At 40.9% G+C, this 22771-nt stretch overlaps 1 protein-coding gene across 2 annotated transcripts in view; it reads right to left on the reverse strand.

The window, feature by feature from the left end:
* The window catches only part of CLEC16A (C-type lectin domain containing 16A), a 1483716-nt gene that overhangs the window by 622771 nt on the left and 838174 nt on the right, over nt 1-22771 (reverse strand). For both annotated transcript variants that reach the window (XM_082262146.1, XM_082262145.1), the window contains exon 13: nt 16048-16170. In XM_082262146.1, the coding sequence (XP_082118272.1) occupies nt 16048-16170 (123 nt within the window). The remainder of the gene's footprint in view (nt 1-16047; nt 16171-22771) is intronic.

Below are 22771 nucleotides of genomic sequence, written 5' to 3' on the forward strand. Positions count from 1 at the left end.
TCCTCCAAGCTAAAATCTTAGCTTGAGTTATAGGAGGGAGTGAGTTGATAGTCAGTGGTCTCCGCGAGTCTACCAGAAGCAGAAGGTGCAAGGAGGGAGATTGAGACATAGCTGCCTCGAGATGTACCCAAAGTGCCTCTGGGGACTCGAGGAACCACTTCTCTGCTTGTGATAGGAGTGATGCTGTATAGTAGTCTGCTATCACTGGCAAGCAGGTGCCTCCAACTTTTTTGTTCTTCACCAAGTGGGACATGGAGCATCTGGGTTATTTCCCCAACCAAATGAATTGTTTTAGAATGGATGTGAGTTCCGTCAAGTATTTATTGTGGATAGGGAGGGGGGTAGTTCTAAATGAGTATAATATTTTAGGCAATTCCATCATTTTAAATGACGCAATCCTGCCTATCCATGAGAGTTCTATTTTAGCCGTGCGTTGTAGATTCTGGCAATCTTGGCAATGAGAGTTTTAAAATTCAGGTCTATGATTTTAGACATGTCGGCAGCTAATCGGATGCCTACGTATGGGATTGATTCCTCAGCCCATGTGTTGGGAAACTGTTGTTGCAAGTGGGATTTTGTATGGTTGTTTACCCCTAAGTCTAATATTAGTGACTTGTGGAAGTTCACCTTGTAGTAGGATAGGTTAATGAACCGGGTTAGGATGTTGTGGATACATGGCAGAGCGATGATAGGATTGGTAACAATCAGTACCACGTCGCCTGCAAAAAGATTTATTACGTGGGGCATGCCGTTGGCAGTGATACCAGTGATCAAGGGGTGGTTTCTGATCGTTTCGGCGAGGGGCTCCATCATCAGATTAAAGATGGCTGGGAGGGGCATCCCTGTCTTGTGCCATTTCTGATCAGGAACTCTTTCGATAGGAAGCCAGACGTGTAGACCCTCGCCAAAGGACCAGAATACAATGCAAGTATGGCTGACAATATGGGACCCCGAAATCCGAATTTGTCGAGGGTAGCGTTCATATAGCCCCAATGAATTCTATTGAAACGCTTTTTCAGCGTCGATAGAGAGCAAGAGGGTTTGGGTTTTGTGTCTACGTACGTGGTGAATTACGTTGAGGATGCGCCTTGTAGCGTCTGGAGCCTGTCAACCTTTGGTAAATCCCGTCTGATCTGGTTTCACTAAGCTTGGGATGACTTCATAGATACGTTTTGCTAAGAGTTTGGCATACATTTTTATATCGGAATTTAACAGTAATATAGGACGGAAATGGAGGGGGGGGGGGGAAATCAGGTGATTTGCCTGGTTTGGTTAAGGTAACAATGTGGGCAGAGAGCATTTCCAATGGAAATTATCCAGTGGAGGCTGCCGAGGAGAATAGCGAGGTTAAATGGGGATTTAGGATGGAATGAAAAGCTTTGTAATACTCGTTGGTTAGACCATCATGTCCTGGTGATTTATCTGCTGGTAAGGATAGGATATTTTTTTGTATCTCCGCAGGGGTGAAGTCAGCATTGAGATAATTCAGTTGGTGGTCTGACAGTTTTGGGAGTTTAAGGGAATCCAGGAAGCCTCGTATGAGAGGTTCCGTGGGTTGTGGTGTGGTAGTGTCTTCGTGTAGATTATAGAGAGAGCCAGATTACTCTGCGAAGGTATCGGCTATAGATTGTGGGTTTTCTACTTTTTTCTTAGTGGTGTGATGGAAAAGGTGGGAGATGGTAGATTTTATCCGCTGGATCTTAAGTTTTCTAGCTAGGAATTTCCCGGCCTTGTTATGATTGGCATAGTAATTAAGTTTAAGACGTTTCATGTACATGTCATGTTCGTGGCAGAAGAGTTCCCTGAGTTGGCACCGAAGTTTAGATATCTGGGAAGCTAAAACCGGGGGAAGTTGGGCCTGGTTGGCTCTGTCTAGATCTCGAATATTTGAGAGAAGGGAGTTCAATCTCAGTTTGCGAGCGGAGGCTTGGATGAGTAAGCCTCTCACGAAGGTTTTGTGGGCGTTCCAATTGACAAAGGAATTGGTATCGGACGATTTGTTGTGTTCAAAGAACTGCCCAAGTTCTTGCGATAAGAAGTCTCTACATCTTATATCCTGGATGAATTATCGCACCTCCAGATTCGGGTACGTCCAACTTGTGGACCGTTTGCTAGTGTTAGTGTAACTGCTGTGTGGTCTGACCAAGAGATGTCGTGTATCTTGGAATTAGTGACCCGCTGTAGTGACAATCTGTCCACCAGGATATAGTCAAGTCTAGAGTATGAGTTGTGTCTAGTTGAATAGAACATATATGAACGTTCCTCTGCATGTTGACATCTCCAAGCATCGTGCATCCCCTCGACAAGCAGGGACCGGCTCAACGGAGCTGGTCTCAGCCTACCGGAGGACGACCAGTCCAGAGTTGGATCTAGTACGGTGTTTAAGTCCCCACACAGTACAACATTTCCCTGTCACACCCGAAATAGAAATAGACGCTTCAGAAATCTCAACTGGTGCAAGTTAACCAAAGTATGAAGAACGTTATTCAGCTTACACACTACTATAATATACTGTCCGTTGTCTTTTAAGATGGGATAAATTACCTCGAAGTTGAGGTTTTGGCTAATGACGAGGAGAACTCCTCCTTTCTTCTTCTCCTGGGACGCCAAGAAGAGGTGCAGAAAGTCTTTGTGGGAGCAAGGTGGTGTTTTCGTCTTGTGGAAGTGAGTCTCTTGCGCTGCCACCACATCTGCTGAGTGGGTTTTAGCGTCCTTCCATAGTGATCTCCGTTTGGCGGGGTGTATAAGGCCCTGGGTGTTTATCGAGAAGAATGTAATTGACATGCCAGTTCCTAGGAGATCCCAAGGCATGGGAGAAAGTGGTACACCCGGTCCCCCCTGATACTTGTAAGTAGAAGAGGGCTGCAGATGTAGCTGATGGTGGTACAAGAAGAGTAAGGTGGAGCATCAGAGTCCCGGGTTGTCAGAAAACGGTGGACGTTAGCAGCAGGGAAAGGGATGGTCAAGAGAACCCAATAGGCAAGCAGGAGTGGACATTCCATTGATTGGCAGTCTGGGGCTCGTGGACAGGAGTGAGTTACTGGGGTGGGCCGATGCGGTTGGGTCAGTGAGTGTGATTCCCATAGATAGGGTTAGATTCCTGAGATGAGCACTTTGCCAGAAGGAAGAGGTGAGCGAGCATCGAGAAGGTGTCAATTGCGAGGCTGATCCAGAGAAAAAGCAAAACAAAAGCAAAAAAAGGTAAATAGAAAACAGGGACAGGGTAAAAAAGACGGACCTAATATGGCCCGTGCAGCGTGTGCTGCCTTGTCTAGCAGGGGACAGGTACGATGACATAGGAATGAAGGTGATGGCGCTGCTTACTCTATAAAGTGCAAATAGGTGCTAAAATATAGAAATATTGTGTGTTAAGCTAAGATGTGATAGAAGAATAAATATGTAAATATGTATTATGAGGGTAAAACTCAACAATTGAAGTGGAAAAATATAAAAAATATATAATGATAAAAAATATGAAAAATGGCCACCAGAGGGCGTAGTGCAAAGTGCAAAAGGTGCTACAATGAATAAATATGCCTTCGTACATGTGTACAATAATAAATGACAATTTAGATAAATAATCCACAAAATTAATACAGAATAAACAGCCTTAAATAAATAAATGACTGAATAAGTGAATAAATATGATAAAATGAGACAACAAGTAGTGCTGAGTGAATCCAATATCTAAATGGTAAAAAGGTGCGGGAAAATATATATATAAAATAAATAAATGTGCAAATATGCAGGAGAGTTTTATGCAAAGTGCAGCAAAAGGTGGTATTTTTTAGTTCATATAAAAAATGAGTCCGTGAATGGGGAATGTGCAAAAAGTAAAATGTGCGGGAAACTATTATACAAAGTGCAACAACAGGTGATAACCAATCAGTTCATATGTTGGGATAAGTCCATGAATTGGTGAATGTGCCCAGTGAAATAAGTGAGCGGTATCTTACGGTGACCCCCAAGGTGGGTGACTGGTGAGTTGCGGGATGGCTCCTATTAAAAAACCTACTCACCAGATGTACCCACCCCACACAGGGGTATAGAGCGGGTACTGTGGATATGTCTTGCTGGTCCATGCTCTGTGTGGTGATTCCCTTCCTGGGGGAGATGTGATGTGGGGTCCGCGGGATTTCCCAGGTATCCTAACTTGGGGTCCAGGAGTAGGGTCCTATCCCAATGGTACAGTATCCAATGTTCCGTGGGGGGATCGAGTATGGCCACTCAAGGGTATGTAGATGGGAGGGTCATAGGAAGTGAAAAAAAGCTCGATAGTGTGATATCGTTAAAGCTATTTTTTTTATTTAGCAGCAAAAAAATGGGTACTCACAATCAACTTTTCAATATTCAGCGTGGTATTGGCGTCCCGGAACGCAATGCGTTCCAACTGGAGACCGGAACCGGAAATGACGTGACAGCGCTGTACGCGTTTCGTCATGTGACGTCTTCTGCAGCGTCACATCATTTCCAGAGCAAGCCCTTTTGTATACGGTGGTTGCTAGGCTACGGGACTCGTTATGAAACATAACGAGTGTTAGGTATAAGTTGATGCAGTGGATCGTATTAGAATGTATATAAGTTAGCGTATGGAACAAAACTTTTGCGATCCAGTAAGGAAAAAACGGGTACATTTATATCATGTACAATTAATAAATGGATATAATAAATATAAAATAAGTATATACCCCGTGCCAAAAAAATAGTATGAACCACCGTATATACATTCAGGGGGAGAATACTATATATTTAAAACCATGATACACAATATTTATTAGACATATATTAAAAATAAAAAAAAATAGAGAAATAAAAATAAAAATAAAACTAGAAGTCTTATTCCGAAGAATAAAATCACATATAGTGTGCCATCTAGTGGATAGAGATATATATGGTATTTGCTAGTTGTATGGAAGATATATGTTATTGCAATCATTGATAAAAAAACGTGTATAATTGGAAGCGATATCAGAAATTGAGGATATTGTTGATGTTAGATATGGCATAAAATTATATATTAATATGTGTTGAGAAGCAATGTGAATAAAAACGGTGTGAATAAAAGCAGTGAAAAATAAAATAAAAATAAAAAAGGAGGACATCTAGTGGGTATTATGTCTACTACACTGAATATATATATATATATATATATATATATATATATATATATATATATATATATATATATATATATATATACACATATATTTAAAATATATTATAGATATGTGGGATAAGAAGGATAATATAAGTAGTTAAATAGTATATTTGGCAAATGGATGAGATCTAATGTTGGTAAAAATATTAAACAAAATATGAATTGATAATGGATAAAAGAAGATGGAGATAATAATATAAAAAAATATATATTATAGTGATGGAATGGATATAAGTATTAATAAAAGACAAAAGATGTAGAATCTATAAAAAGTATGTAGAAAAGGGAAGTGGAAGGAATTAAAAATTGGAAATAAAACAGTTGGGGTCTATGTCCAGATTTAACCCCTTGGGCTGGAGAGTATTAAGCCGGTATATCCAGCTGGTTTCATTTTTAGAAATTTTATTTTTTTTTTATTTTCGCCTCTCCAATGTCCTGCAATGGAGTCTATGCCAACAAATGTAAGTCCCCTTGGATCCTTGTTATGTACCTCTGCGAAGTGTCTCGGGAGGCTATGTTTTGGAAATCCCTTTCTTATATTCTTGATATGTTCTCTGATTCGTACAAAAAGAGGTCTAGTGGTCCTACCGACATATTGGAGCCGGCAGGGGCACTCTATCAAATAAGTTACATGGGTGTTCTGACACGTAATCAATTTGTTAATTATGAACTCTTCTCCACTCCATCTAGATTTAAAATGTAATGTCTTCCTAGGTTGTTTATTTGTTGTTTTACAAGGTAAACACCTATTGCATCGATTAAACCCTTTTAGATCAGGGAACATTTTCACTGGTTTGGGGGGATCAATTGCATTATGAACCAGTTGGTTTCGTAGGTTAGGGGCTTTCCGATATATAAATTTTGGTTGTCTGGGTAGCAATCTGGACAAAGTTTTATCGGACTTCAATATAGGCCAGTATTTTTTCACGATCTTCTCTGTCTGTCTGAAGTTTTGATGGAATCCCGTGATAAATGCTATCTCGTTGGGTTTTTTGGGCGCGTTTTTCTTGTGTAAATATTCTTCTCTGTCTGTATTCAATATTTTGTTTCTGGCCGTAATTAACTTCTGTCTATCATATCCCTTTTCCTCAAATCTCGTTATTAAAATGTCTGTTTGTAGTATGTAATCTTCCGGGTTGTCACAGTTTCTTCTGATCCTAACAAATTGACATTTTGGAATTCCTTCTTTCCATATAGGATGGTGGCAACTGTTGGTAGGTATGTATCCATTCCTGTCTGTAGGTTTAAAATAAGTCCTACTTTTGAGTGTGTTTTCTTTAAAAATATTAAGGTCCAAATAATTTATCTGATTAAAACTCCAATCTCCTGTAAACTTAATTCCGTATGTGTTCTCATTCATTTTTAAAAATAAATTATTTAAAGATTCTTCTGTCCCCTCCCATAAAATGATGATATCATCTATATATCGTCGGTAGAATTTTAATTCTGGTATATTTTGGGTATAGATGGTCTTTTCCTCTAAGAGATCCATAAACAAATTTGCTACGCTAGGTGCGTAGCGAGCTCCCACTGCAACTCCCTTTGTTTGGAGGTAATATTTATTTTTATGCCAAAAGAAGTTGCTACTAATGGTGAGTTTTAACCACTTTACCTCCGCCCACAGTAATATTACTGCGACAGAGTGGCTCGTTATCGTCTGACGACGTAGTACTACGTCGTCAGACACTCCCCCTTCTGGGCGGCGCTTGCGCGCCGCCGGAGGCTCGCTCCCACTGTTTTCGGTCACAGCGGGAGTCGGGCCAGGGGAAGAGCAGCAGCGATCGCCGCCGCTCATCCCCGATCGTCGGGGATCTAGAGTGGAGATCCGCCCGCCTGTGTAAACACAAGCGGGCGGATCTCCCAAGTGACAGGGAGTGACAGATCGGAGTGTTCAGCATAGCTGGACATCCAATCTGTCCTTCTGTCACATAGTCACCTCCCCCCCCCCACACGTCAGTAAGCACCAGGCATACATTAACCCCTCCCTCTCCAATAAAATTAACCCCTTCCCTGCCAGTGTCATTTTTACAGTAATAGTGCATATTTATAGCACTGATTACTGCAGTAATGTCACTGGTACCCCCAAAAGTGTCAAAAATGGCAGTCAAGGGTCCGATCTGTCCGCCGCAATGTCGCAGTACCGCAAAAAAAATCGCAGATTGCCGCCATTACGCGTTAAAAAAAAACACCAAAAATGACAGAAATCTTTCCCTTTGTTAGTAAACACAATAACTTTTGAGCAAACCAATCAAAATACGCTTATTGTGATTTTTTTTTACCAAACATGGGTAGCAGAAAACAAATTAGCCAAAAATGTAAAAAAAAATTGGTTTTTACATCTTTTTTGGGGGGAATTTCATATAAAAAATGTTAAAAATATTGTTATTTTTTCAAAATAAACGCTCTTTTTTTGCTTATAGCGCAAAAAGTAAAAATTGCACAGGTGATCAAATACCACCAAAAGAAAGCTCTGTTTGTGGGAAAAAAAGGACGCAAATTTCGTTTGGGTATGGCGTCGCACGACCGCGCAATTGTCAGTTAAAGTCGCACAGCGCCGAATCGCAAAAAGTGGCCTGGACGTAAGACAGCAAAATACTCCGGTGGTAAAGTGGTTAAACCATCCAGGATATATTTGATTTGTGTTTGTTTTAACTAGGTGCGTTCATGTAAGGCAACATCTACCGCTTTCAGTCCATCCGTTTGTTTGATGCTGGTATAGAGGGAGTTGGCGTCTATTGTAGCCAGGATACATTCCTTTGGTAACTGTACTTCTTTAAGCGCTTTTATCAACTCTGAGCTGTCTTTGAGATAAGATTTTCCCATTTTTACAGCTGGTTGTAAATATCTGTCCAGATATTCACCCAGTCTGGAGAACAGCGAGTCCACACCGCTCACGATGGGTCTCCCTGGAGGCTTGACAGGATCTTTATGTATTTTAGGCAAATAGTACAGTACTGGGATCTTACTTGAATCGGGTAATAGGTATTGTGATTCCTTCTTATCCAATATTCCTAATTCTTTACCTTTATTAATGAAATCTTTAAGTTTCTTCCTATATGTCTTGGTTGGATTATTTCTCAGTTTTTCGTAGGTATCTTCCACTCTTAATAGATCAGTCTTATTTAGAATCACTAGTCCCCCTCCTTTGTCTGCAGGTCGGATTATGATTCCTTTTCTGTCCTCTAATTGTTTGATTGCTGATTTTACCTTATTGTATTTTTTATGTGGTTTCTTAATCTTCCTCAGATCTTCTTCTACCATTTTCTTGAAGGCGCTAATACACTCTCCTCCGGGTACTTGTGGGTTAAAAACCGAGTTGTTCCTGAGACCCGAGTGTATAAAATTGGGTGGAAGATGCATGCCCTTTTAGCTTAAAAAATTTTTTAATATTCAATTTTCTTAAAAATTTGTGAAGGTCAATAAAAATTTCAAAAGGGTCAGCATCTTTGGTGGGAGCGAATTTGAGGCCAAGGTCTAAAAGCTGAAGTTCTTCGTCATTGGATCTCTTAGAGGAAAAGACCATCTATACCCAAAATATACCAGAATTAAAATTCTACCGACGATATATAGATGATATCATTTTATGGGAGGGGACAGAAGAATCTTTAAATAATTTATTTTTAAACACATACGGCATTAAGTTTACAGGAGATTGGAGTTTTAATCAGATAAATTATTTGGACCTTTATATTTTTAAAGAAAACAACACACTCAAAAGTAGGACTTATTTTAAACCTACAGACAGGAATGGATACATACCTACCAACAGTTGCCACCATCCTATATGGAAAAAAGGAATTCCAAAAAGTAAATTCGTTAGGATCAGAAGAAACTGTGACAACCCGGAAGATTACATACTACAAACAGACATTTTAATAACGAGATTTGAGGAAAAGGGATATGATAGACAGAAGTTAATTACGGCCAGAAACAAAATATTGAATACAGGCAGAGAAGAATATTTACACAAGAAAAACGCGCCCAAAAAACCCAACGAGATAGCATTTATCACGGGATTCCATCAAAACTTCAGACAGACAGAGAAGATCGTGAAAAAATACTGGCCTATATTGAAGTCCGATAAAACTTTGTCCAGATTGCTACCCAGACAACCGAAATTTATATTTCGGAAAGCCCCTAACCTATGAAACCAACTGGTTCATAATGCAATTGATCCCCCCAAACCAGTGAAAATGTTCCCTGATCTAAAAGGGTTTATTCGATGCAATAGGTGTTTACCTTGTAAAACAACGAATAAACAACCTAGGAAGACATTACATTTTAAATCTAGATGGAGTGGAGAAGAGTTCAAAATTAACAAATTGATTACGTGTCAGACCACCCCTGTAACTTATTTGATAGAGTGCCCCTGCCGGCTCCAATATGTCGGTAGGACCACTAGACCTCTTTTTGTACGAATCAGAGAACATATCAAGAATATAAGAAAGGGATTTCCAAAACATAGCCTCCCGAGACACTTCGCAGAGGTACATAACAAGGATCCAAGGGGACTTACAATACTCTCCAGCCCAAGGGGTTAAATCTGGACATAGACCTCAACTGTTTTATTTCCAATTTTTAATTCCTTCCACTTCCCTTTTCTACATACTTTTTATAGATTCTACATCTTTTGTCTTTTATTAATACTAATATCCATTCCATCACTATAATATATATATTTTTTATATTATCTCCATCTTCTTTTATCCATTATCAATTCATATTTTGTTTAATGTTTTTACCAACATTAGATCTCATCCATTTGACAAATATACTATTTAACTACTTAAATATTATCCTTCTTATCCCACATATCTATAATATATTTTAAATATATATATATATATATATATATATATATATATATATATATATATATATATATATATATATATATATATATTTTCAGTGTAGTACACATAATACCCACTAGATGTCCTCCTTTTTTATTTTTATTTAATTTTTCACTGCTTTTATTCACACCGTTTTTATTCACATTGTTTCTCAACACATATTAATATATAATTTTATGCCATATCTAACATCAACAATATCCTCAATTTCTGATATCGCTTCCAATTATACACGTTTTTTTATCAATGATTGCAATAACATATATCTTCCATACAACTAGCAAATATCATATATATCTCTATCCACTAGGGACGCCAATACCACGCTGAATATTGAAAAGTTGATTGTGAGTACCCATTTTTTTGCTGCTAAATAAAAAAAATAGCTTTAACGATATCACACTATCGAGCTTTTTTTCACTTCCTAGGACCCTCCCATCTACATACCCTTGAGTGGCCATACTCGATCCCCCCACGGAACATTGGATACTGTACCATTGGGATAGGACCCTACTCCTGGACCCCAAGTTAGGATACCTGGGAAATCCCGCGGACCCCACATCACATCTCCCCCAGGAAGGGAATCACCACACAGAGCATGGACCAGCAGTACCCGCTCTATACCCCTGTGTGGGGTGGGTACATCTGGTGAGTAGGTTTTTTAATAGGAGCCATCCCGCAACTCACCAGTCACCCACCTTGGGGGTCACCGTAAGATACCGCTCACTTATTTCACTGGGCACATTCACCAATTCATGGACTTATCCCAACATATGAACTGATTGATTATCACCTGTTGTTGCACTTTGTATAATAGTTTCCCGCACATTTTACTTTTTGCACATTCCCCATTCACGGACTCATTTTTTATATGAACTAAAAAAATACCACCTTTTGCTGCACTTTGCATAAAACTCTCCTGCATATTTGCACATTTATTTATTTTATATATATATATATATATATTTTCCCGCACCTTTTTACCATTTAGATATTGGATTCACTCAGCACTATTTGTTGTCTCATTTTATCATATTTATTCACTTATTCACTCATTTATTTATTTAAGGCTGTTTATTCTGTATTAATTTTGTGGATTATTTATCCAAATTGTCATTAAGGGCTCTTTCACACGGGCGGTCCGATCAGATCCGCCTGTCAGTTTTATAGGCGGATCTGATCGGATCCTCCATGCAGCTCTATGGGGCAGCGGGTGTCAGCGGAGGTCACCTCCGCTGACACCCGCTGCCATCCGCATCCGATCCTGTGCTGAAATCTGGACGGATGGAAACCCTATTTTTCCATCCGTTCAGTAATCGGAGTGGAGTGGATCTGATGAGAGCGGACAAGTGGTCCGCTCTCCTCCGATCCCCCATAGAGGGCAGCGGGTGCTGAGACACCTCCCTCTCCGCTCTGCAAGCGGAGACGGAGCTGTAATCCGCCCGGCTCAGCTGGGATCGCGGATCGATCCCCGTTGAGCAACACGGATCCGCCTGCGGAGGCGGACCGTGTGAAAGAAGCCTTATTATTGTACACATATACGAAGGCATATTTATTAATTGTAGCACCTTTTGCACTACGCCCTCTGGTGGCCATTTTTCATATTTTTAATCATTATATATTTTTTATATTTTTCCACTTCAATTATTGAGTTTTACCCTCATAATACATATTTACATATTTATTCTTCTATCACATCTGAGCTTAACACACAATATTTCTATATTTTAGCACCTATTTGCACTTTATAGAGTAAGCAGCGCCATCACCTTCATTCCTATATACTTATATAGCCTTTCGGCTATAGTTCAAGTGAGGCTGCAGCTTATCAGTGCACATAAATTTATCCTTGGATTCCTTAGCGCGGATTTAATCAGTTACTTAGGTACGATAACATGTACCTGAAAAGGTGCCCAGGGAGACTATTGGAGCAGTAGAGTGTAAGCGACATCCCAAGTTCACAGAAGTTTCTTGTTAGAACGCCTAGGGCGGACAACTTGCCAGTCAGGGGAGACCTGTGGGAGGTGGGTGTTCTGGGGTCGGGAATTGCAGAGCATCAGATGGAACTATCCCCCATTCCCTCAAGAGACGTATGCTGTCATCCATTGAAGTGATCAGATAAGAGAAGCCATTGTAGGTGATAGTCAGCTTGGCTGGATATTTCCACTTGTACATCACTTTGTGATTGCGGGGGGCTTTGGTGATTGTGGAGAGCTCTCTGCGCTGCTGGAGGGTATGTTTGGAATAGTCCGGCAGTAACTGGAGTGACCGCGCATGTAGCGGAGTTGTGTCACCTTTTCGGAAGGCTTCTAGAATACGCTCTTTGGCCTGGTAGAAGTGGACACGAAGTAGGACATCCCTGGGGACTTCCTGGGGTAGGAAAGACTGTTTAGGGATCCAATGTACTCTATCCACTGTGAGGTCGGCAGATGTAAAGGAAGGGACCAAGTCCTTGAATAGGGAGTGCACAGAGTGTGGCAGTTGTTGCGGGGAAACTGATTCGGGTACACCTCTAATTTTAATGTTGTTCCTACGCAATCTATCTTTCAGATCTGCAAGTTTGTTTTTGATCGCCAGTAGGTTGTCTTTGTGTGAATTGTGGGAGTCCACTAGTGCATTATAAGATACTGCCACTTCTGTGATTTTTGTTTCAAAGGCATGAACCCTTTGTCCCAAATGGTGCACCTCAGCTCTGCATTGATGGACTGCACTGAATAAATCTGCATGCAGTGTAGCTCTTAATGTGTGCATCATTTCCTTCATCATTGTATCCGATAAAGGCTGGCCAGTGATCGGGAAATGGGCAAAGGGGTCATTCTGTGGGGCATTAGGTGAAGCTTGTACCTGCATATTGTCATCCTGCAGCTCAGTTGCCATTGTGCCTTGCTTGCAGACTTCTTCTGTGCGGGGTTTGGATTTGAGAAGGCTCCTGGTAGATGGGGTGCTCGATCCAGAGTTTGAGGGAGATGAGGAAGAGTAATACTCTGCAGCAGCGCCTGTGTCCTCTCCTGATGTTGTCTCTGTCTGAGTCCAGCCGGGCGCTAAAGAGAGAGGAGGCGGTGGCGTGGGAGGTCTCCCGCCGCCATTTTGTTGTAGACCGTGCAGCGGTAATGTGGGGAAGTACGTCTCCCACCGGCATTTTGTTGTAGACCTTGCGGTGGTAATGTGGGGAAGTACATCTGGAGTTTCCGTATTGGATGCGGGTCCGGACGGTTCCTCCGCATAGCTGGCGGTGGAGCAATGGTTCACAGAGAGGAGGCAGGTGTCTGTGATCGCAAAGGAAGGCTGGGTGTCGTGCTAGCGGCGTTTGTCCCTGGGCACAAAGCGGAGCTGCCTCAGATCGCGGCCATCTTGACGAGTGGTCGCCATCCCCCCCCCCCCCCAAGGTAGTAAACTTTTTGAACTCCTTTGTCTCCTCTCCCTTGCAGACTTCAATGTCTGTATATCTGCAGGGACCGGAGGAACTTAGTTGGGGAATGTTGCATTATTTTATGCTAGGAAAGCAATTGCTCTCCATTGGAAAAAATATACGCCCCCATCACTTTAATTCTGGAAACAACTGATTAATACCAGCCTGACATAGTATAGGGACACTTACGCCAAGAGGGGATGCCCCCGTAAATACGATAGGGTTTGGTCTAGGTGGTTGGCTGAGTCTTCCACAGCCTTGGACACTCCCACAAGCTCCTAGGAACTTTATTTACATCTCTTGGCTGGTGCTACTTGAGTGTTGCTACTCTCATGAAGTATGGCTAAGTATTTTTTTTTTTTTAGTTCCTGCAATGTAGTTGTCTGGGTGCTAGTTTGAATGAGACATATTATGTAAACTGCTGTTCACCTTTTCCATATCAGTCATATCCTATGAGTAACCATGCCCAAATGTAACAATGTGAGCTTACATTGTTGTATGTTGTGCTCAGTGTGTGCGGTGTTGTTGTTTGTTTTGTTATGATATACAATAAACCAATAATAAAAAAAAAAAAAAAAGAGTTGAACTAATATCCGACTCGCAATGGCAAAAAGCCATCTATTATAATCACGCTTCGTCGAAATGTGCTAATTACTAGGAATTATCCCAATAATTCCACCATAGATGGTACCTGATCCCCATTCAACTAGCCAAATTCTCCAACATAGATGATAATAAATGCTGGTGAGGATGCTCACAGATAAGATCCCTCTTTCACATCTTATGGGATTGCCCAAGCCTAAGAAGTTATTGGAACAAGGTATTTACAGTAATATCAGAAGTCACTGGCCAATTAACAGCCCTACCCCCCTCTTTAGCTATCCTTAGTGCAGGTAAAGAATCATTTCAAACTAAATCTAGACCCCTGGTTATGCAAATCTTATTCGCAGCTAGACTAATGACTGCAAGTAAATGGAGAAAAAACCTGGAACCTAGCATAACAGAAGTAAAACACCAGATATCTCTGATTCAGAAATATGAAGAATGTATAGCAGTACAAACAAATAAACTACTGAAGTTTCCTAACATATGGGATGCTTGGCTTTACCCTGCAATTTAGGTGCATCTCCACACAACTATTACATAACTCTCCTCTTTGTATTTTTCATATTGTAAACCCTCATCACCTGTTTTAGGTTATACAAATATTTTGTACTTTGCAACAATTCCTGAAGATATGTAAGATACCCCTGGTGTATGTTGATATATACATTTCAATAATTATATTAAAAAAAAAAAAAAACAAGAGCCTTTGGAATACAGAGTAAAAATAACTAAACTAATATCAATAAACGGTTTTAAACGTTGTACAAATATATATTTGGAATTAAATCTTTATTATATTTTGGCAATAACAGGCTGGGTCATCCCCCTCCAGCCTGTCTCTTAGAATAAGAGGGAGGTGAAGCCTCCATTGATCTCAATCTCTCATTGTGTTTATCTGGTTAGTGGGCATTTGGGAGGAAAGAGGGAAAAGGCATTTACCACTCTGTATATACCCACATGTGACTCTACAGTCACATGGGCTGCTCAGGTGTGATAGGGAGGAAATGTTCAGCATAGAAAACCGAGCATGCACAGAGTTGCCACCTCAGCTGCAAAAAAAAAAAACTAGATGAATTGGGAACATGAACAGAAGGTGGTGATAGAGAGCAGCAGGATCAACCTGTTATTTTGTAGCATACACTAGGGAATGAATGACTATGAGCAGCATGTAATACAACATTTGATAGCTTTTTAGGATGTGGGTTTAGTGACAAGAAAAACATACATTCACATATACACACACACATTATACAATGGATGTGTTGGAAGTAGGGATCAACCGATTATTGGCAAGGCCAATATATTGAGGGCCGATATTGACTTTTGCCGATTTATCTGTATCGGCCCCGGAACTGGCCAATATTTCCGCTATTTCAAATATTGCTCATGTATGGGTAAAAGGATGTCACATAGCATAATTCCATTTACAAACGTTATTGAATATGCCACGCACATATGTACAAATTAAAGATTTAAGCAATGAAGTGATGTCATGACATCACTTCCGGGTACTGGCACCAGTTTCTAAAAAATTACAGCATTCAAAACAGCCAAACTTGGCGTTTTGAATGCTTTAGGTGCAGAGGAGGGGTTTGGGGTCTTTTAGACCCCTCCACAAGAGTACCTGTCAAGTATAAAAAAAAAAAAAAAAAAAAAGTTTTAAATGTATGAAAATATCGGCCGATACCGATATGCAATGGCCAAAATATCGGTTTCGGCAACGAAAACTAGTTAACTAGAAAAAAAATCCACTGAGAGAAGAAACGTGCCTGATGAAATGATTAAGTGTGGTGGATTATATGAAATTGTTATTGACACCTGACCATTAAAGGTTTATGGGGTATAAATAACTGGCCCAGTATGCGAACAATACAGATATTCAGGTATATTAGGCAACATTATTTTTCCTGCAGGAGTGACTGAGATATATCAACTCTTACACTTGTGCATGCAAGGTCTAAAGGAAAAGAACTACATTTTTTTTTTGTTCAGCACAGGTTGTGCTAGGAAGTGTTCTGTACCTGGATTTGCTGCATTATTCATTATTCTGATAAGTCTCTCAACTAAGACTTGGTTGTAGGTGTGGTCCTCCTTTGCTGGCTGCAAACACAGCTGGATTTTCTTAAGTTTAGAGGGATTTATTCCTGCAAATAAGAAAAAAAAGGCAGTGGAAACTGAGACAATACTGATAAACAGGGAGCCAAGAATGTACCAGTTTAAAAAACCCTGACATCAACTTAAAAAATTACAGGTAAAAAAGGGAAAAAACACATTTTTTTTTTCTAAACACCTACTTGCATCATTTTTTTTTCAATCAATTATTTTATATGCACTTGCAATGTGCCTCTAAACTTGCTAGAAAGATTGACTATGTATGAAAATCAATTCCTTAGCATAGCCTCTCCTCTTCTAGGATTGTCTAATTACTCGTTATGTTGACCCAGCTCCTCTGCTTCTCCATTTATCTTCCTACATAATTATATGTAGCTATTGGGTGGGTAAGAGGGAGCAAAGAGCAATTTTACAGAATCACTTGAGTGACAGCTCTATCTCTGATGGGGCTGCAGTGATCATATCCAAAATGGTGGCACCCAGTAGCAGTTTCAGGACTTTCAGATGTCTACACAAGAATGTCTTTTATAGGTAAAAATAACATGCCTAAAATAATACATGAACTGCACATATAATCTTATGGTAAAATATTGGTTAAAATGAATGGTCTGGTGAGGGTCTCTTTAAGGTGCTTTAGTCAGATCAATTGGATCCACTGAGTAAAGATGTGTATAATAATTGGTCAAAATGGACAGCAATATCTGACAGAGAGCTCCTAATGGACCCTAAGGCCTTTTTGAGAGCCATAATATAAATGGAATCAAACCATATAATTATTTGCGCTATGTGTATATAAATAAAAAAAGATATGTGCAGCTGCTGTCCCCCTAGTGTTGTTACACCTTAAATAATATATTTATTATAATACAGCGCTTGCCCATATAATATAACAATATAATGTGCTCAAAAACATGTAAAACACAGTGAAAAAATATATAAATTCTAGCAAAAGTTAATGTGTAAAGTGGTCTAAAAACTCCGTAAGGTGCTCAAGTGCTTCATTTAAACATGCCGTGCTGTGTGCCACGCTCCCCTCTTGTATCCCCACTCACCAGAAGGAATGGATCCACAGCTTTTGAGTCTGGGGGTCAAATCAAGCTTAAATCTGGTATTGTGGATCAAGGGCCTCTTTGCATTTGGAAAAAGGGTCCCACAGGGTCCCACCAATATTAATCTTGGGGCGGCTTTAATAACCTTCAGGCTCAATAAAACAAATGGTCTGCATAGTGAAGTACTGTAAATAAGTATTTATTGCCCAAAGTGGAAAGTACCTTACAGAAATGTAGGTAAAAGTGGGCATAGACAGATTGGGAGGCTCTTCCCGGCTTCGCCGCTGGTAGCATGCGTTATTTGGAGGACGGAAGTGACATCATGGTTTAGTGGAACCGGCAATACATCAATGTGTTTCACCCCTCCTCCAGGGCATCATCAAAGGACATAATGTCCGGCTCATCAATGGGCTAACTTATATGCATGAGGATAATACCTCCCTCTTGGGTTTAGCCAATAAAAAAACATCATAGTGCTTGCTCTACTTCCTTTGTCCAAACAGCATCACTTGCTGTTTACAATAACATTCTGCCCACAGACTATATTAACATTGATTAAAACCATTATAAAACGATCCAAAAGTTTATTAACTAAGCATGCATTTAAATAACCGACCGTTAGACTTACCGGTAACCTTCCAAGACGGCAACACATGAGAGCTGAGAGGCTCCACCCTACAGGAAACACAATCCACCCTTCCCCTTGTCCCTCAGTTATAAAAAAAAGTAGTTCTCCAACCGATTCATAAGGGATATACAATCACTTAGGTACTTAACACCTATTGTTTACATTCTTTCTCCACCCTTTTAACAGGGTGGGAAGTAGGCCTGCCGTCCTGCAAGGTTCGTAGAAACACTGTTACCAGTAAATCTAACAGGTGGGTTTCTCCTCTCACCTTCCAGGACAGCAACACATGAGAGGATAATAAAGTAACCACAGGCCTACCTTAGGGTGGGACCACCGCCTGTAGTACATTTCCGCCAAAGGCTAGGTCTTGCTGAGACAGTACCTCCACTCGATAGAGATTCAGGAAGGTGTAATGGCTGGACCAGGTGGCTGCACTGCGAATCTGTTTCCAGGAAGCTCCCGCTTTCTCGGCCCAGGAGGTTGCCAGTGCTCTGGTTGAGTGTGCTTTCAGATTTGCTGGTGCAGGAATAACTGCAAACTTGTAAGACATAGTAGTGGCTTGTCTGATCCACCTAGAGATTGGAGGTTTAGAAGCTTGCAGTCCCTTCCTTGGTCCAGAGTAGAGGATCCAAAGGTGATAAGATCTCTTAAACTCCCTGGTCCTCTGTAAATAGGTCAGGAGGCATCTCCTCACATCTAAACAATAAAAGCTAATATCACCTTCATTTTTAGGACTATCACAAAAGGATGGTAAGGTTATCTCTTGCGTCCTGTGAAAGGAAAATGCTACTTTGTGCAGATATAAAGAATCTGGCCTGAGTATAATCTTATCTGGGAAGATCAACAAACAGATCTTTAATAGAAAGACCTTAAAAGTCCCACAGCCTTCTAGCTGTTGTGACAGCTAAAAGGAAGGCTAGTTTTGGGGTCAAAAACGTAAAGGGAACCTTTTCTATAGGTTCAAAAGGGTTTCTAGATAACACCTCCAGAACCCTAGTCAGGTCCCAAGGAGGGAACCCATCTCTATCGACAGGGGGTAGCTCTATCTCTAGCCTTCAAAAATCTTTTATTTAAAGGTTCTTTTGCAAGTCTTGCGTCTAGAAAAACTGAGAGAGCTGCTATTTGTACCCAAAGGGTGTTAACCACCACACCCTTCTCTACCCCATGTTTTATGAAATCCAAGATTATGGGGACAGAGGCAGAAGAAATTTGCTTCTGCCTATGCCAGGTACACAATGTTTTCCAAACTTCTAAATATATTTTCCTCGTTAGTGGTTTCCTGCTCAGGAGGAGTGTGTCTTTCACTCTGTCTGAGCAGCCCTTTAATTTAAGGATCTGGCGCTCACTAACCAAGCTGTCAACTGGAAGAACTCCGGCCTGGGGTGCAAAACTGGACCCAGTAATAGTAGGTCTGGGAGGTTTGAAAGCTTTCAGCCACTGATAGCGCCATCAGGCCCTCCTTGGCCACCATGGCGCAATCAGGAGGTGGTGGAGGCCCTGGGAATGACTGAGCTTCTGTAGAACTCGAGGGATTCGAGTTAGAGGGGGGAAGGCATAGGCTAACTCGAACTGCCATATCTGGACCAGAGCATCCAGGCCAACCATCCCTCTTTCCCATGAAAGGGAGAATATTCTCCTTACCTTTCTGTTTTGTAGGCTGGCAATTAGGTCTGGGCAGCCAAATTTCTGGACTAGTGTCTGAAATACCTTCAGATTCAGCTCCCACTCCCCCTGTCTTATTGGATGGTGGCTGAGGAAATCTGCTTCCCAGTTGCTTTTCCCTTTTATGGGAATTGCCAACAGGGAGATTACCCTTCCTTCGGCCCAGCCTAGGATTTCCTGGGCTAGTACCAACAGGGGTCTAGACTTGGCACCTCCTTGGTGATTCAGGTAAGCTACTGTTGTTGTAGCATTGTTGGAGCAGACCTTATTTTCCATGCCCAAAATGGAACACTTGAAGGCTCTTAGAGCTTCGCCCACTGCTCTGAGTTCTCTGAAATTGGAAGAGGAATGTGCTACTTTCTTGCCCCAGGTGCCCTGGGCTTTGGCCTTTCTCTAGATAAGCCCCCCACCCCTAGGTGCTTGCGTCTGTGGTCACTTTCAGAGGGCTCCACTGACCCCAAGGTCTGCCCTTCTCCAAACTGCATGGTATTGACCACCACTTCAGGGAGGCTTTTACCTGAGGGGTGAGGATCACACTTTTGTACAGGGACCCAACTGTTTTGTCCCAGGAGGAAAGATGGAGAATTAAAGGTCTCTTGAGTGTAAAAGCGCTCAAACCACTGCTGGGATGCTGGCTGACATGAGCAACAAAACTCTCAGGATCTCTTTCCTGGACCTACAGAAGAAATGGATGATTAGCTAGCACTCTGGTCTGATGTGGTAGAGTTGATGTGAGGGTAGAGCTGCACGATTAATCGTATGAAAATCGTGATCTCGATTCACCCCTCCTGACGATCTAACCCTGAAATATGCTCGATTCTTTGCATAGCTGCATAGCAGAGAGAACAGCTGTGGGAAAAAAAAAAAAAGCCTCCCGGCAAACGGCTATCAGCAAAGTCTCCCAGTAACTATAAACAAAAATGATTACATTGTATCTTTTCCTTCCCTCTGCCAGGGAGAAAGGAAGTTTAACCTCTTAAAGACTGGATCTTTTTCTGACATTTGTTGCTTGCAAGTTAAAATCAGTTTTTTTTGCTAGAAAAGTACTTAGAATCCCCAAACATTTTATATATTTTTTTTAGCAGAGACCCTACAGAATAAAATGGTGATTGTTGTAATATTTTATGTCACACTGTATTTGCGCAGCAGTCTTTCAAACGCAAATTAATAGACTTTAATGAATAAAAAAAAAAATGTAACAGTAAAGTTATCCCAATTTTTTTTTGTTACACAGAGAATCGTGATCTTTATTCCAAGCTAAAAAATTGTGATTCTCATTTTGGCCAGAATCGTGCAGCTCTATGTGAGGGTGTAACAAAATAAGAATACTGGGAATAAACAAGATAAAAACAGATTACCTAAAATGCATAGCAAATGGGCATATATAAGTCCATCAGGTGAGGGAACACTGAAGATAATTAGACTGAAAGATGAGTCTTGATCTGCAAACAAAGGGCCAGCTCCACCACACAGGAAGAACAGTTCTGTGGACAATGCAAAAAAGAAACAGGTGAAGCGCCTCTAAGTGCAGTACGTTTATTAAACTAAAGGCACACAAGTTGTGGCAACTCACAACATAGTAAATGAAAATAGGCTCAATCTGGAGTCAGTCGGTGAACGTGCAGTCCAAATCCCAAGTCCGGGAGAAGAGATGACCTATGCCGGTAGATGGAAGTGGAGGACAGGATAAGCCGGCTGCTGTCTTCCGGAACCGGCTAATCTCCTCGTACCGGGCTGGAGCGCAGCGTCTGCCGCGCAACGTCACCAGGGTCAGGAGGGTACACGACGCGTTTCAGAGCATGCACCAAGCTCGTGGGGAGCATGCGCGCTCTTTTTTCAAGTGTGTATACAGAGACCGCTCGGAGCCAAGAATTTATATGAGCGTGATCCATAGGTGGGAGTGTACGGGAAAGAAATAACCAATGGAAATAGATGGCGGCCATGTTGGAAAAAGGGACAAGCTAATATGAACTGCAATAATATCTGTAACTATAATGAAACAAACATGAACTAAACTCGGACTATTATAAAGGGACAAAATACTATTGTATATATATATATATATATATGTGCTACAGTACAAATCTCTCCATAAACTTATAAAAAAGAAGAGGAATAAAAAGGTTAAGGGATAGAAGCAGTGAGCAGCGGATATACACATTCATGAGGTGAAGACACACAATAATGCTAGGAAAATACAAAAATATACCAAAATCTGGAATGTTAAAAACATTTAATACACCATAAATTACCATAAATTGTATCAAACACTAAAAACAATTATTGTAAAATAATTATTTTTAAATTTTGTAAAAAGTTATATATGTATATAAAATGAACCTGATAAAAGGATATTATATAAAAAATATATTTATAAGATGGTACTAATATCAAGTTCCTCGTTTAGGCCATGTGGCTTTAGCGTATTCAGGGTATAGATCCAAAAAGTCTCCCGCTGGCAAAGTCTGGAAAAACGTTGGGCATCTGACAATCAAATTTATCATTTACCAAAAGTGCACAAAAATCTTTTGAATCCCCCTGGCCGACCCATTATTACGTCCATGGATAGCATTTCCAGTGGCTTCTCCCTCTACATTGATTCCTTCCTTCAACAGCTTGCTCAAGGCCTACATTCTTATATCAGAGATTCTATACATTTGTTAGAATTACTTGAACCATATGCATGAAAGGACAGTTACATCTGGGTGTCACTCGATGTGAATTATTTGTATACATCTATACCCCATGAGGTAGGTATAGCCGCCATTCAGTATTTTCTACTCCAGAACATGTCACTTCACCCTTCACAAACTTCGTTCATTGTTGACTCCACTTTATTTTGTTTGACACACAATTATTTTCAGTTTGATGGAGAATACTATCTCCAAACTAATGGCACAGCGATGGGAGCTAACTTTGCCCCTTTGTATGCAAACCTGACTATGGGGTATTGGGAAGGTTCCTTTATATGGAAAAATAACCCATTTTCCAAACACTTGGTGTATTTCGGCAGATACATCAGGTGATACAGATTCCAAGGCACTACCAACGCATCCGAGGCATCTGCAAGAGGGTCGCGTGTTCTTGCCACAAACCTTCCCACATTGTTGTTTAGATGAGACGCAAACAGATCCATGTCCAGGGATCCCCATCGCGCACACAGAATCTGAAACACCTCCGGGTGAAGGGACCATTCCCCCTGGTCCAGGGTCTGGCGACTCAGATAGTTGGCCTGCCAGTTTTCCACACCCGGAATGTGAACTGCCGAAAGTGCCAAGACCCGCACCTCGGCCC

The sequence above is a fragment of the Pelophylax lessonae genome, assembly GCF_965119305.1.
Source record: "Pelophylax lessonae genome assembly, chromosome: 6".
Classification (NCBI taxonomy): Eukaryota; Metazoa; Chordata; class Amphibia; order Anura; family Ranidae; genus Pelophylax; species Pelophylax lessonae.